Source organism: Pipistrellus kuhlii, unplaced genomic scaffold (assembly GCF_014108245.1).
Source record: "Pipistrellus kuhlii isolate mPipKuh1 unplaced genomic scaffold, mPipKuh1.p scaffold_m20_p_2, whole genome shotgun sequence".
Classification (NCBI taxonomy): domain Eukaryota; kingdom Metazoa; phylum Chordata; class Mammalia; order Chiroptera; family Vespertilionidae; genus Pipistrellus; species Pipistrellus kuhlii.
Genome location: NW_023425515.1, coordinates 111,234,120 through 111,246,739, shown reverse-complemented (window position 1 = coordinate 111,246,739; position 12,620 = coordinate 111,234,120). Strand labels below are relative to the sequence as shown.

Sequence of the window (12,620 nt, the reverse complement as noted above, 5' to 3'; positions counted from 1 at the left end):
CCCATTGACATTTATTGGGCACCCATTTGGTGTAAGGCATTGTGACATCCTGTGGGGGTATAAGGACAAACAAGATAATATCTTTACTTCAATTCACTGAGAAAAATAGATGTCTAAGTAAATAAAGGAAAGGTTTTGTTTGGGGTTTTCTGATAATCAATTAAAACTTGTCACTATCTCTAAGTATAGTAGGGGATCACAGATCATGACCACTTGATTTACAGTTGAGATGCCAATGAGATGAGAGAAATCGGGGTGCCCTGATGTAGGAGCTTCTTCATGTCAGAGCATCAGAAGAAAGTGACTGACAGGTGTGTGTTTGTCAGCTGCTGGGACCTACTTCTCCATGTTGAGTATGTCCTTCTAAATTCTAGACATGAGCAAAGGGAAGTCCGAATCATCCCATTAGCAACAATATTCAGCTGTATTGACCATCCTATATTCTAATTAGTGGCCATCCTGGGAACCTAATCACCACATAAGATGTTGTGTTTTTAATGTGAAAATATTGTAAAGCCATCAACTGAATAAAAAATTAATTTTTAAAATGCAACAGATTCCTCTGTGGTTACTACCTATGTAAAGCTTTGGGTTCTCAGGTATGAAGTGAATGTTTGAGAGTGGATTTTCCTCAAAGTCACACAGAGCTGAGAGTGAGCTGGAGGTAGATTTCTCCTACCAACTTGGAGGAAATGTGAAGAAATCATGAAAAATCTCAGGCCCATTGAGCCAAGTTTGGTATAGAATAAAATCTTAAAGGAATAAAATATTTTCACCATCTTTTGTCTGATTCTAGGCTGGGCAGCGGAGTGGAGGTGGGGGGGGCAGGAAAAGGGGGTAAGGAGCTAAAGTAGTGGTATTTCTCTGTATCCATTTATGTGTAAGGAGAGAGTGCAATTAATGAAAGCATGAGGAAATTCTAATATAGCCAGATTTTACCTTACAAATAAATACTAGTAGTATTTCTGTGGCCTTAAAAATAATTTACAGATTAAAACCAGCATTTAAACTAAAAGTGTATGTTAATTTCTAGATCACTTAGGAAAATGACACCAATTTTAGATAAGTATGAAAAAAAGGCAATTGATAATTATATTTTTTCATGTTTAGTAGTCTATATTATTAAAAATTAAACGAGGGTCTTTGGGAGATATTAAATTTCCTGCTTCTATTTTTTTATCAGATTTTTTAAACACCAAAATTATACAATTTGGGGTTGGAGAAAACAAAACCTCTCTCTAGGCATTATACACCTCAGCAAATGTGTGCACATGGTCACCTGAGTATAGCAGGCTTTGCCCAAGCTGGTTCGGGACAGTTGATAGGCAGTCATGGATGTTGATAGATGGGTGTTTCGGAGTGCAGCCTGATTGTGGTTTCTTAAACATGCCACGTCCTGGGGGTGAGAAGGGCTCTTTAGTGAAATGAAATACTACTCTGTCACCATTTCCTTACTGACAATTCAATCATGGCAAATCCTTCCCCCGTGCTGCCACTGCAATCATTATATTCAGAATTAAACATGGTGTAACAGAGCAGGCGACAATACCCTGAGGTGCTATTGATATGTCAGTTCTCACATCAATAATCAGCTTTCCCATACGGTGAGTATGAAAAGGCCTGCAGATGTGAATTCTTTTTTCTCCCTTTGGAATAAGTGTAATCACCGCCTGTTCCTGATTCGCTTCCATATGCCAGTTTGGTGCCATGTGGCCTGACCTGTCATTGGTGCTGCTCCCCCTTCTCCCTCCAGTCACTAGCATCACTCTAGAAATCTTCCCAGCTCAGCTCCCTTGGAACCCTGAGACCCTCTGTGCAGGTCTGCTTTCTCACCACCAGTCAGTAAGCCCTTGGATCCAAACTTTTTTCTTATGTACACATCTGCTATCCACCATCGTGTATCCTCTCATTCTTCTCTTGCCTCATATCCCTTCAGATTTTCCCACGTTCTTTTCCTCTTGGCTTCCTTCATCTTCCCAATCTCTCCAGCACCCTCCCCCTCACCTTTGTGGAAATAGTTTGATGCTGAGGAGGAGAACAGCTTTCACAGTGCAGAGATCTTGGTCCAAGTCCTGCCTCTACTCTCCCTGTAACATGATGTCCTGCATGTGACAATCTCGTGGAGCTTCAGATTCCCACCTGTGAAAATTCCCACATAGGATTGCTTTAGGGACCCAAGGAAACAAACCTTTATTCGTGTCCCTTTATTTCCATCTCCATGTGAAAGGCCTTGACAGCTTTTACATCAATTAAATTGAATATTTTACCTATGTATAGTAGAACAAGACTGAGGAATTTAACTCACAGGCTTTAAGGAAACTAAATGTTGACCTAATAATAGTGCAGATGTTTGTTGTTGGTTCAAAAACAAATTTTTCTTTGGAAGGAAAAATTAGGTGATGGTATTTTCTTCTGAGTCTTAGTCTTCTGTGTCTATAATAAATCATCCCAGTAAACTGTAAAATTTTCTAAGGCAAAGTGGGCAAAGTTTTATGGTAAGGGCCACATACTAAATATACTAAATACGAATAGGTATAGCAGCCCATATGGTCTCTGTGACAGCTACTCAACTCTGCTGCTGTAGCACAATAATACACAAATGAATGAGCTGACTATGTCCCAATAAAACTTTATTCACACAAACAGGTGGCAAGCTACTTTTGGCCCCTGGACTCTGGTTAACCAGTTCCTGCTCTGGGGCATGAATGGAGTTTACTGATTACAGTGACAATAAATGATTAACAAAGTCAGAAATTATCAGTGAGGTACAGGATTCTTTTGTGATAATTCTGGAATCATTAAGGCTTTTTGGTTAATGAACATCATCGTGTGTGTGTGTGTGTGTGTGTGTGTGTGTACATGGGTGTGTATGTGTGTGTGGCCTGTATAAGTTTTCCTAACAGAAATATTTACTATATATCCCAAAATCTGCTCCAGATTTTGGGATGTATAATAAACAGGCCTTTGAAAGCATATTTGGCATCTATAGATTTGTTGGAAGTTGGTGAACCCATTCTGGCTTTTGGAACTTTTGGAGTAGAGAAATCAGAAAGCCAGAGAGAACAGGGATAACTGCCATTCATTGAGCTGCCATTCTCATCACAAACTATGACCAGAATTCTCCACATTTTAAGTGAAGGTTCAATTGAGAGAGGTTGAGTGCTTAGCCCACACCCACACTTAGGTCATAGGCTGCTTTCCCCGTGGCCACAGCAGTCCCCTCAACAAAAGTGACTGCCTTTCCCTGAGACACCCACCTTTCTCCAGATTTAAAACCAGAGCAGGTAAAATGGTCTCTTCTTCCTTCTATTTTTACTTTTTAGGAGATGTTTCAAACACCAAACAATAAATACATCCTGAGTCACCCCATATAGTGTGCTAGGCATAAAGCTTTCATTATATTATACTAGAGGTCTCGTGTATGAAATTCATGCTCTGGAGGCTGAGTCCCTCAGCCCAGACTGCACCTTCTCCAATCTGGAATCCCTCTCACAATCTGGGACTGCTGGCTCCCAAGTGCTCGCCTGCCTGCCTGCCTGATTGGCCCTAACTGCTTCTTGCCTGCCAGCCTGGTCACCCCCTAACCACTCCCCTGCCAGCCTCATCAATGCCTAACTGCTCCCCTGCCAGTCCAATTGCCCCCAACTTCCCTCCCCTGCCAGCTTGGTTGCTCCCAATGGCCCTCTCCTGCTGGCCTGGTCACCCCTAACTGCTCTCCTCTGCAGGCCTGGTCCCCATCAACTGCCCACCCCTGCTGGCCATCTTGTGACCACATGGGGATGGTGATCTTGTGTGAGGATCTGATGGTCAATTTGCATATTACATCTTTATTATATAGGATTTTATTTTTTAATATATTTTTATTGATTTTAGAAAGAAAGGGGGAGGGGGAGAGAGATAGAAACATCAATGATGAGAAAGAATCATCGATTGGCTGCCTCCTGCATGCCCCAGACTGGGTATGGAGTCTGCAACCCAGGCATGTGCCCTGACCAGGAATCAAACCCAGGATCCTTCAGTCAGCAGACCAATGCTCTATCCACTGAACCATGCCAGTAGGCCTTCCATCATAATATTTTAAAATTTCGTTTCTTTCCATTTCTAGAACTAAACTGCAAAGAGACAAGAAAATGAAAGCTCAGACAATTAAGAAATTTGCCTAAAACATCACCAATAACTAACTGTGAAGAGATAACTTGAACACAGTTCTCACGAACTGCAAAGTGTTCGCTATACATGCAACTGCTGTGGAGCAATGACTAACACAGCAGGCTCTCAAGCCATACTGACTGGGTTCAAATCTCAGTTCCACTACTTACTAGCTGCACCACCTTTAACAGCCCTGTGTTTTAGTTTTCTATTTTATCAAACTAGAATGATATGTCCCCCCACAAATGCAGTTTGTACTAATAATGAAGCAGTAAGGGGCACATAATAAACAGCCTGAGGACTGGCTCTTTCTATGATCACAGCATTCTCTCATTCATGCTGTGTCCCTAGCACTTAGAATAACTCATAGCACATACTGTAGTGGGCAATATTGTTGTTTAAATGAAAATTGTTCAAACAAACTATTCTTTGAATTAGGTCATGTCTGGGTTCAAAGCCAACTTTTTTTTTGTATCGTGTGAATTTGATAGGTCAAATTTAATATGAGTCTTTGAAGTCATCATTTGAAATTTAGTAATGGAAACTAATAATTGTCTTATTTATTTCAATGTTCCCAACAAAAGTGATGTTAATACAAAGGTGATGCTGAGGATCATAGTACACAGCACACGGCACATTCACATATGTTCTAGTTCTTTGCTATTCCCAAAGGAGTGTCCTTATGTAATTCATTATGTAATTCATTCTAAAATTTCCTTCATCCTTTTTTTTTTTTTTTTTTTTTTTTAAGATCTAGGTCTGTCATTATCACATAGATTTTTATCTCTAAAAGTTTATTTGTACTAAATTTGTGTCCTACTTAATACTGTGTATTTTAAATCCAAGCTAGTACTTTGTGACAACAGCTGCTAGGAGCTGCTTAATAAATGAATTATGATCCTATTCAGCTGGCAAGATTGCCTTTGATGCCTGCATTTCAACAATGATGGGGGTCCAGAGGGCAACATTGCCTCCAGCGGGAAGGGGGCCCTCAGCCCCCAGTGGGCCATACACAGAAAGGAGCACACTCAGGAAATATGAGGGCGCAAGTGCATTTGGAACAATCAGCTTTTTCAGGTAGAATTTCATGCAGGCTTCTCAGAAGCTGAGACCTGTAGCCCCAAAGACACCATCTAGACACTGTCGCTTCTTGGAAGAAAACCATTTTTAAAGCTTTATCAGATTTATAATAACATTCATTCTGAGTGATGATTAACTGATATCCCAACACAGCAAAGCACTGGGGTTCTAATCTTTCTCCCTGTCTTATACTGTGTAAATTATTTTCATTAAGATTAAGTATCTCACTAGAGTAACTTATGCAACCACTGCCTCAGCAGGCTCTATCCCAACAGTACATGGATCAAAGAATATTTAAAGACCTCAGCAATTGCAGATGCTAACCCAAAGCATCATTTTTGTTTGTTTTAATGTTGTATCCTCTACATGTTTTGTTTAAAACAAAGTGAATATGTATTGCTCTTGAAGTTTCTTCTGTTTACAATCAAAATGATGTATACACTTAGTCTGATATGTATTTTCTTCAAGTAAAGAAGAATCAAATATGGAATATATTTTGGAATAAGTATAACTGAAAATTTTGCCTCAGTTTAAATTATTGGTGCATTTTCTTACCTTATAAACTAAACTGTAAGTTAAAGAATATTGAATTTCTACATACAATGAGACTTTGATTTTTCAGGAGCCCATTGGTAAAATATTGTTATGAGGTTAACATATGAAATAAGAATTTGGTCCTACATAGAGTAATAAAGATAAATAAGATTTACTCTGAGATAGTTTATATGTAAAGTATGATGATGAGTCTGGAAACATGGTAAAATATAACAACATTTAATATTCTACTGAAATAACAGTTAAAAAGTTGTTATGCATGATAAATTATGTACTATGAATCTTACTTATATTATTTTATTTCATTCTTAGATAGTATTATTACCCTCATTTGCTGATGAAGGGAAAGAATAAAAGAGGGATTTTTAAAGGTCAGGTAATTTGCCAGAGATTGCAAGGCTAGGGAAATTGCAGAGCCAAGATTCAAAACTAGATGATTTGCCTCAGAAGCCTGAATTCTAGCCTATGACACAAGCCTACATCGTTAATAAAACTGGCAATAAACACATGTTTTGGTTGTGTATGAAATGGTTGCATATGACAACCTATACATATAATTCTATTATAGGTAACAAACAATTGCATACAGAATAGAAATAAAAATAAAACATTTGCCTTATGTTCTTAAAAAAGCAATTCTAACTTTTTAGAGGACAGAATTTCAGGGGATGATAACTTCACAGTACTCTATAAACTCCATTTTTGTTTTTGCATTCTAGATTAGTATTTCTGTATCTTATTAATCAACCAATTAAAATTCCTATACAGCCAGGACCGGTTTGGCTCAGTGGATAGAGTGTCGGCCTGCAGACTGAAAGGTCCCGGGTTTAATTCCGGTCAAGGGCATGTACCTTGGTTGCGGGCGGGGTGTGCAAGAGGCAGCTGATCGATGATTCTCTCTCTCGATGTTTCTAACTCTGTATCCCTCTCTCTTCCTCTCTGTGAAAAATCAATAAAATATATATTTTTTAAAAAAAATTCTATACATATTGTTATTTCTTTTTAGCTAGACATGACAAATCTGAGCCTCAAAGAAGTTAAGAAAATGGAGTACCATCATGTAGCTAGTTGGGAGTAGAAATGATATTCAACCCAATTCTTACGACTTCAAGTGTAATACAGCAAATTATTGTCCACCTTCTTCGATAAGGTGGCAGAGGGAGGACAAAATTGGTTTGTGAAATATACTGAGCACTACATTTGTTCTTTCTTCGCATAGGGCGCTACCCTCAGGAGAACAAGGGAACCTACATCCCAGTTCCTGTCGTTCCTGAGCTGCGAAGTGGGAAATGGGGGGCCAAAGTCATCAGCAGAGATGGCAGATCTGTCCGGCTCTCCATCCAGTCTTCCCCTGAGTGCATTGTGGGGAAATTCCGCATGTACGTTGCCGTCTGGACGCCCTATGGTATACTCCGAACCAGCCGCAACCCAGAAACCGACACCTACATTCTCTTCAATCCTTGGTGTGCAGGTAAAGGGCAGACGTCTGTTTTTCTAAAAACAATTCCTATAGTTACGATGTTTCTCTTTTTTGAAATTATAGCAGAGTTATTGTGGAAGACATATTTATTTTCTACATACATTCCCCCCACACACGATTAAAAGATAGAAAAAAAATGAAAATTTTGTCCTTAAAGTATATGAGAACAAAACCTGTATACGTAACATTTATGCTGCTACACATTTATTCCAGGTTAAAAAAAAAAAAAAAAAAAGATTGCCTAAACTGGCAATAAACACATGTTTTGGTTGTGTATGAAATGGCTGCATATGACAACCTATACATATAATTCTATTATAGGTAACAAACAATTGCATACAGAATAGAAATAAAAATAAAAATAAAACAAGTTGCGCAATTAGTTAATTGTTGAATTATATTTTTATGGCATGGTCTTTGTGTTTGTGATTGCTCTGTGAACAAAATAGACTTATGAAACCTGATTTTCAAAACTATTAAAATTCATAATCTGGATTTAGAAAAATACAATAAAATTGTTCCTGTCCATAGTGGAACTAATTTCACTATCTAATTCAAGAATAGAAAGGTCTAGGTGATCCTATAAGTTTGTTTATATGCATAGTGGATGCAAATTTCATAAGCCAAAAATCTGGATGTGTAAACATATAACTTTATTTTAATGGAACACAACTTAATCTTTGCTGCTTTTTTTATTCTTCTTTCTGTCAGCTGCAGTTTAACCTAGTTTTACTTAAAGAAACTGAACCAAGTCCAAGAATTTATCAATTCAGTTTAAAAACTCAGTTCTACACAATATGTTCTCCCCATCCCCATGTCTATCCTTCTGCCTCCACACTGGCATGGACTGATTTTAGTTCCAGAGGCAGCAGCATGGTGGAAAGAAACCACTTTTAGATCTTGAGAAATAAGTAATGAAACATGTAAAATCTGACATAACGTGGGAGACTTCTCACATCATCTGCCCCACATGCATTTCTCTTTAAAATCTTCCAAAATGACTTAAAGGTATTGCTAATTTTGAATGGCTCTTGTTTGTGAGAGGTGCATTTGAATCAGAGTTGATCTGGACATAGACAATAAGTGAAGAACAATGTTTTCTACTTTATGTAACATTAACCTGGATCCTACTGACCTTTTCTTTGAATTATCTATTCCACAAATGTTGGTAGATGGCACTGAGCTAATTCTACTAGTATAATCCCCACCCACCACCCTTATTACCTTGTACCAAATAGCCTATCTGTGTGACAGATGTTCAAGGGTGATGGTAACGTATTAACTGGGCCATGTGCAGTTCAAAGGTGCACTCCTGCTTACAGTCATCTTGTTAACCAGATAGAAAGTGTTCTGCAACTGAGTGAATGCTATGTTACTTACAGGGATGGAAAAGACTGAGGCATAGAGACAAACTAAGATTTTGAAAATATCAAGTTAGGGGTAACTTTAGATACCAAACAGAAACTACATTGGTAGCACTGGAGTGGAGGAGAAGATGGATTGGAGATCTACTTTGGACTTAGAACAGAAAGTGCAGAGAGATTACATGGGAGGTGAAGAAGAGGTGGAGTCAATAATTACTCCATGTAGTCCAGCTGGCATGGCTCAGTGGTTGAGCATTGACCTATGAACCCAGAGATCATGGTTAGATTGCCCATCAGGGCACATGCCCAGGTTGCAGGCTTAATCCCCATTGTTGGGCATGCAGGAGGCAGCTGATCAATGATTCTCTCTCATCTTTGATGTTTCGATCTCTCTCTCTCTCTCCCTCTTCCCTTATCTATGAAATCCATAAAATATATTTAAAACAAAGAATTACTCTATGTATCTGGTTTGACCAACTGGCTTGCCATTTTCAGAGCTGCAATCAGAATAACATTCTGTCACAGAGGCAGTTACATTGGTTTATTCAAGAAGGCAGTAATCAGCTCCTTGGAGAGCTGCTGATGAGTTGAATGATAAGGAAAGACAGTGGTCATGTGTTTGGAAAATATATCAAGAAACTAGAGAACAAAAAAACTAGGGAACAAAAAAAAAAATGTTTTATTAGAGAAAGAAGCCAGAAAAGTGGGCTTGGGCTACAGGTGAGGAACTGGAGATAACAGGCATTGCCATTTCAGTCAGGAGGACTTTCTGTGACACCAAGATGCTGATATGAGCATCAAAGGAGAATTTTTTAAAACAGGAGAGAGTAGGCATAATCTTATGGCGATAGAGACAAGCCTGGAAAAGGGCTCACTGCCAAGAGAGAGGGTAATGGCTCAAATCCTTGGATGCACATTGGAATGACCTGGGCAGCCTCAGTCTCCCATTCAAACATCCTGAGGTAACTTGTCTGGAGTGCAGCATTGGCCTTGGGGACCTTAAAAAGCGTTTCGGGAGATTCTTTGAGCCAAGGTTGAGAAGCCCTGACTTTCCAGAGTGGAATCCTTGAGGGGGATGGATGTAGGGAACAGAGATCTGAAGAGCTTGACAGATGGAGCTGTCCACCCTCCGTTGTGACAGGAATAAAACAGGAGGTGGGCGAAAGCATGGGTTTCTAGAATTAAGGAGGAGGATGACGTTGTTGCCACTTTGTGATTCTCTTTTGCTCAGTGAAGTGTAAAGCAAAGTCATCTGTGGAGAATGAGAAGCAAGGAAAGAGTATTAGAGGCTTAAACATGAGTCGGGAGTGGGAAGTGGTGGGTCCTCTCTGTTCCCCAGAACACAGGGACACTACTGCAATCTCCTCCAGCCCTCGAATCTCTTGGCCTGTGAAAGTCCAAATATTTCTGCAAATCCCTTTATTAAATTAAGGGGTTTCTGTCCTTAATTCCACCTTCACCTCCAGGAATCCTATTTCTCCCAGTGCTGACATAATGATGCCTCAAAAACAACAATGCTCCTCCAAAAAACATTCCACAAAGCATCCAGAATGTCTAGAAATTAGTTGCAATTTGATGTGGAGAGTAAGGGGTGGGAAGATTTACTCTGGTTCTGAAACTTGATACATATCAGAATCACCTGGAGGGCATGTTAAAACTGATTTTTGAGCAGCATCCCAAGGTTGAGCAGATCTGGGTGGGGCTTGAGAATTTGCATTTTTAACCAGTTCCCTGGAGAGCCTAGTGCTTCTAGCCAGAGACCACACTTATAGAACCACTGGCTCATGTAATAACCATCAATCAATAAATACAAAATGCAGGAGAGTATTTTTTTTTTACTCTTAAAATTGTGTCGACTCCTCCCTACACCTAACCCCAAGCTCTCCCTATCTCACTGCCTCTTTGTTTGCCCTTTCTGTTCTTCCTTGTTCTCCGAAAGTCTCTCCCATCCTCTCTTCAAAGAAAACTCTTTGTTTTCTCATGCAGAGCAGTTCAGCAACCTTTTTTATTTTGTTGTTTGTGCTCCTCCAATAGTCAGGTTTTCAGGGACTCCATACTTTTTGAAGACCATTCCATCTTTCCAGAAAAATTCTGGTGTCAGCTTTTAAGATAATAACTTTTTATTTTTTTAATCTATTTTATTGATTTTTTTACAGAGAGGAAGAGAGAGGGATAGAGAGTTAGAAACATCGATGAGAGAGAGAGACATCGATCAGATGTCTCCTGCACCCCTCACTGGGGAAGTGCCTGCAACCAAGGTACATGCCCTTGACCAGAATTGAACCAGGGACCTTTCAGTCTGTAGGCTGATGCTCTATCCACTGAGCCAAACCGGTTTCGGCTAAGATAATAACTTTTTATATTCCAATGTCAATATTCACTGATATCTCCCAGGGAATGTTAATGAAATGGGAGAAAGAAGCCCTCTTCTCATTTAACTTATTGTGTGATTTTCCCAGCCTAATACAAGCTGAGGCATAACCCAAAAAAGGGGATCTGTGTCATGAACCCCAGACACACTCAAATACTTGGTTGCCTGACAAACACCCAGTTTGTGCTTGCATATGCTAATTCATAACAAGGGACTCTTGAAGATATGGTCTGACAATTGGAAAGTAGATAAAAAGAGAGGGGTTTGGCCATTAGCCAGGTGGGAAAGATAACAGAAGAGAAAATCAGAAACTGTCAAAAGAGAGCAACATGAGCATGATGCTGAAAACAGCACACTCGTTGTGGAAGTGGCATCCGAGGTGGCTTAGGACACTGGGTTGAAATTGTAGGGGCATGTACAGTACTTATTAATAAAGGCATGCTCAGCTGTCTTCCAATGGGCCCTTCAGCTTTCTTTGCATTCATAGGTGATCTATTCTTAATCACTAAATCATTAATGGGGATCAATAGCAATCCCACACTAGTGAGGGCAGGAGGAATGCAGGGAGAATTATTGGCTAGATTTTTTAATTTAATAGCACCAAATGGGCTTCAGATCAATTCTAGGAGGGAGCCCTTCTCCAAGAGGTTGGAAAGAGAACTGTACCCACAAAGGTAGCAGGAGTGAGTCGACAGTTTTGTGAATTCTGATTATTCAGAAACTCTGTATTATTGAATGTATTTTACTACTTAAATACACAATGTTCCAGATTGGTAGTTTAGCCTTAATGCCAAAGAGTATGTTCTGAAAGATTTAGTTGACCCATACCTGTGCTCTATTTTTCATCCAGGCCAGTATTTCATTGGTTGAGCATCATTTATTATTATGGAATACTTCTTTTCTTGGTGTCTTGTTTCCTCCCATATTTTCTATCATTGATTTTCTTTATCTCAATCAGCCTTGTATATAGCTCCTAGCACAGTACCTAGGACATGCTTAATGTTTAATGTATATTTGCCTCATTGATTTAATAATTCCAAATAAATGCTTTTTAGGTTCACACCACCTACCATCACAGGTAAGTTGTAAATGTAATCTCACACTGAACCATCTTGAAAAATGTCACACAAAAAAAACTATATAGTGTATGTGGGAGTGTGTTTGTGGGAACATGTGTGTATAGATTTTTCTGTCTCAGCATCTGACACCAAATTAGCACTTGGCATTTCTACCTATGGATTCCATGTGATTATTTTGTAATTTCCTTGAAACCAAGAAATCAATTACATTTAATGTAAATAAATGAATAATTTTCTAAGTATCTGAGTACTTTTAATAGGTAGTAAGTAAATATGACCAGTTTTTATTTTATTATGAAATTCATCCTTATACTATTTTCTTTGTAACTATATATGTCTTTTATATCCTTCAGTACAGAATGGAGTAATCACCAAGACTGATATTTCTCAGGGTAACAATGATCTGAAATTTTTATCTTGGAAACCTTGTACCCAGATCAAAATTCCTACCCTCAGACTAGAGCCATTCATCCATTCAATGTATACATATTGAGAGTATGTCTTCCCCATGCTGCCTCCAGTCCCATGACAACATAATTACC

The 12,620-nt window shown here is 39.0% G+C and overlaps 1 protein-coding gene across 1 annotated transcript in view; it reads left to right on the top strand.

The window, feature by feature from the left end:
- The window catches only part of F13A1 (coagulation factor XIII A chain), a 174,082-nt gene that overhangs the window by 49,852 nt on the left and 111,610 nt on the right, over nucleotides 1-12,620 (top strand). Inside the window, exon 4 of the mRNA XM_036446533.2 lies at nucleotides 7,004-7,255. Coding sequence (XP_036302426.1) covers nucleotides 7,004-7,255 — 252 coding nt within the window. The remainder of the gene's footprint in view (nucleotides 1-7,003; nucleotides 7,256-12,620) is intronic.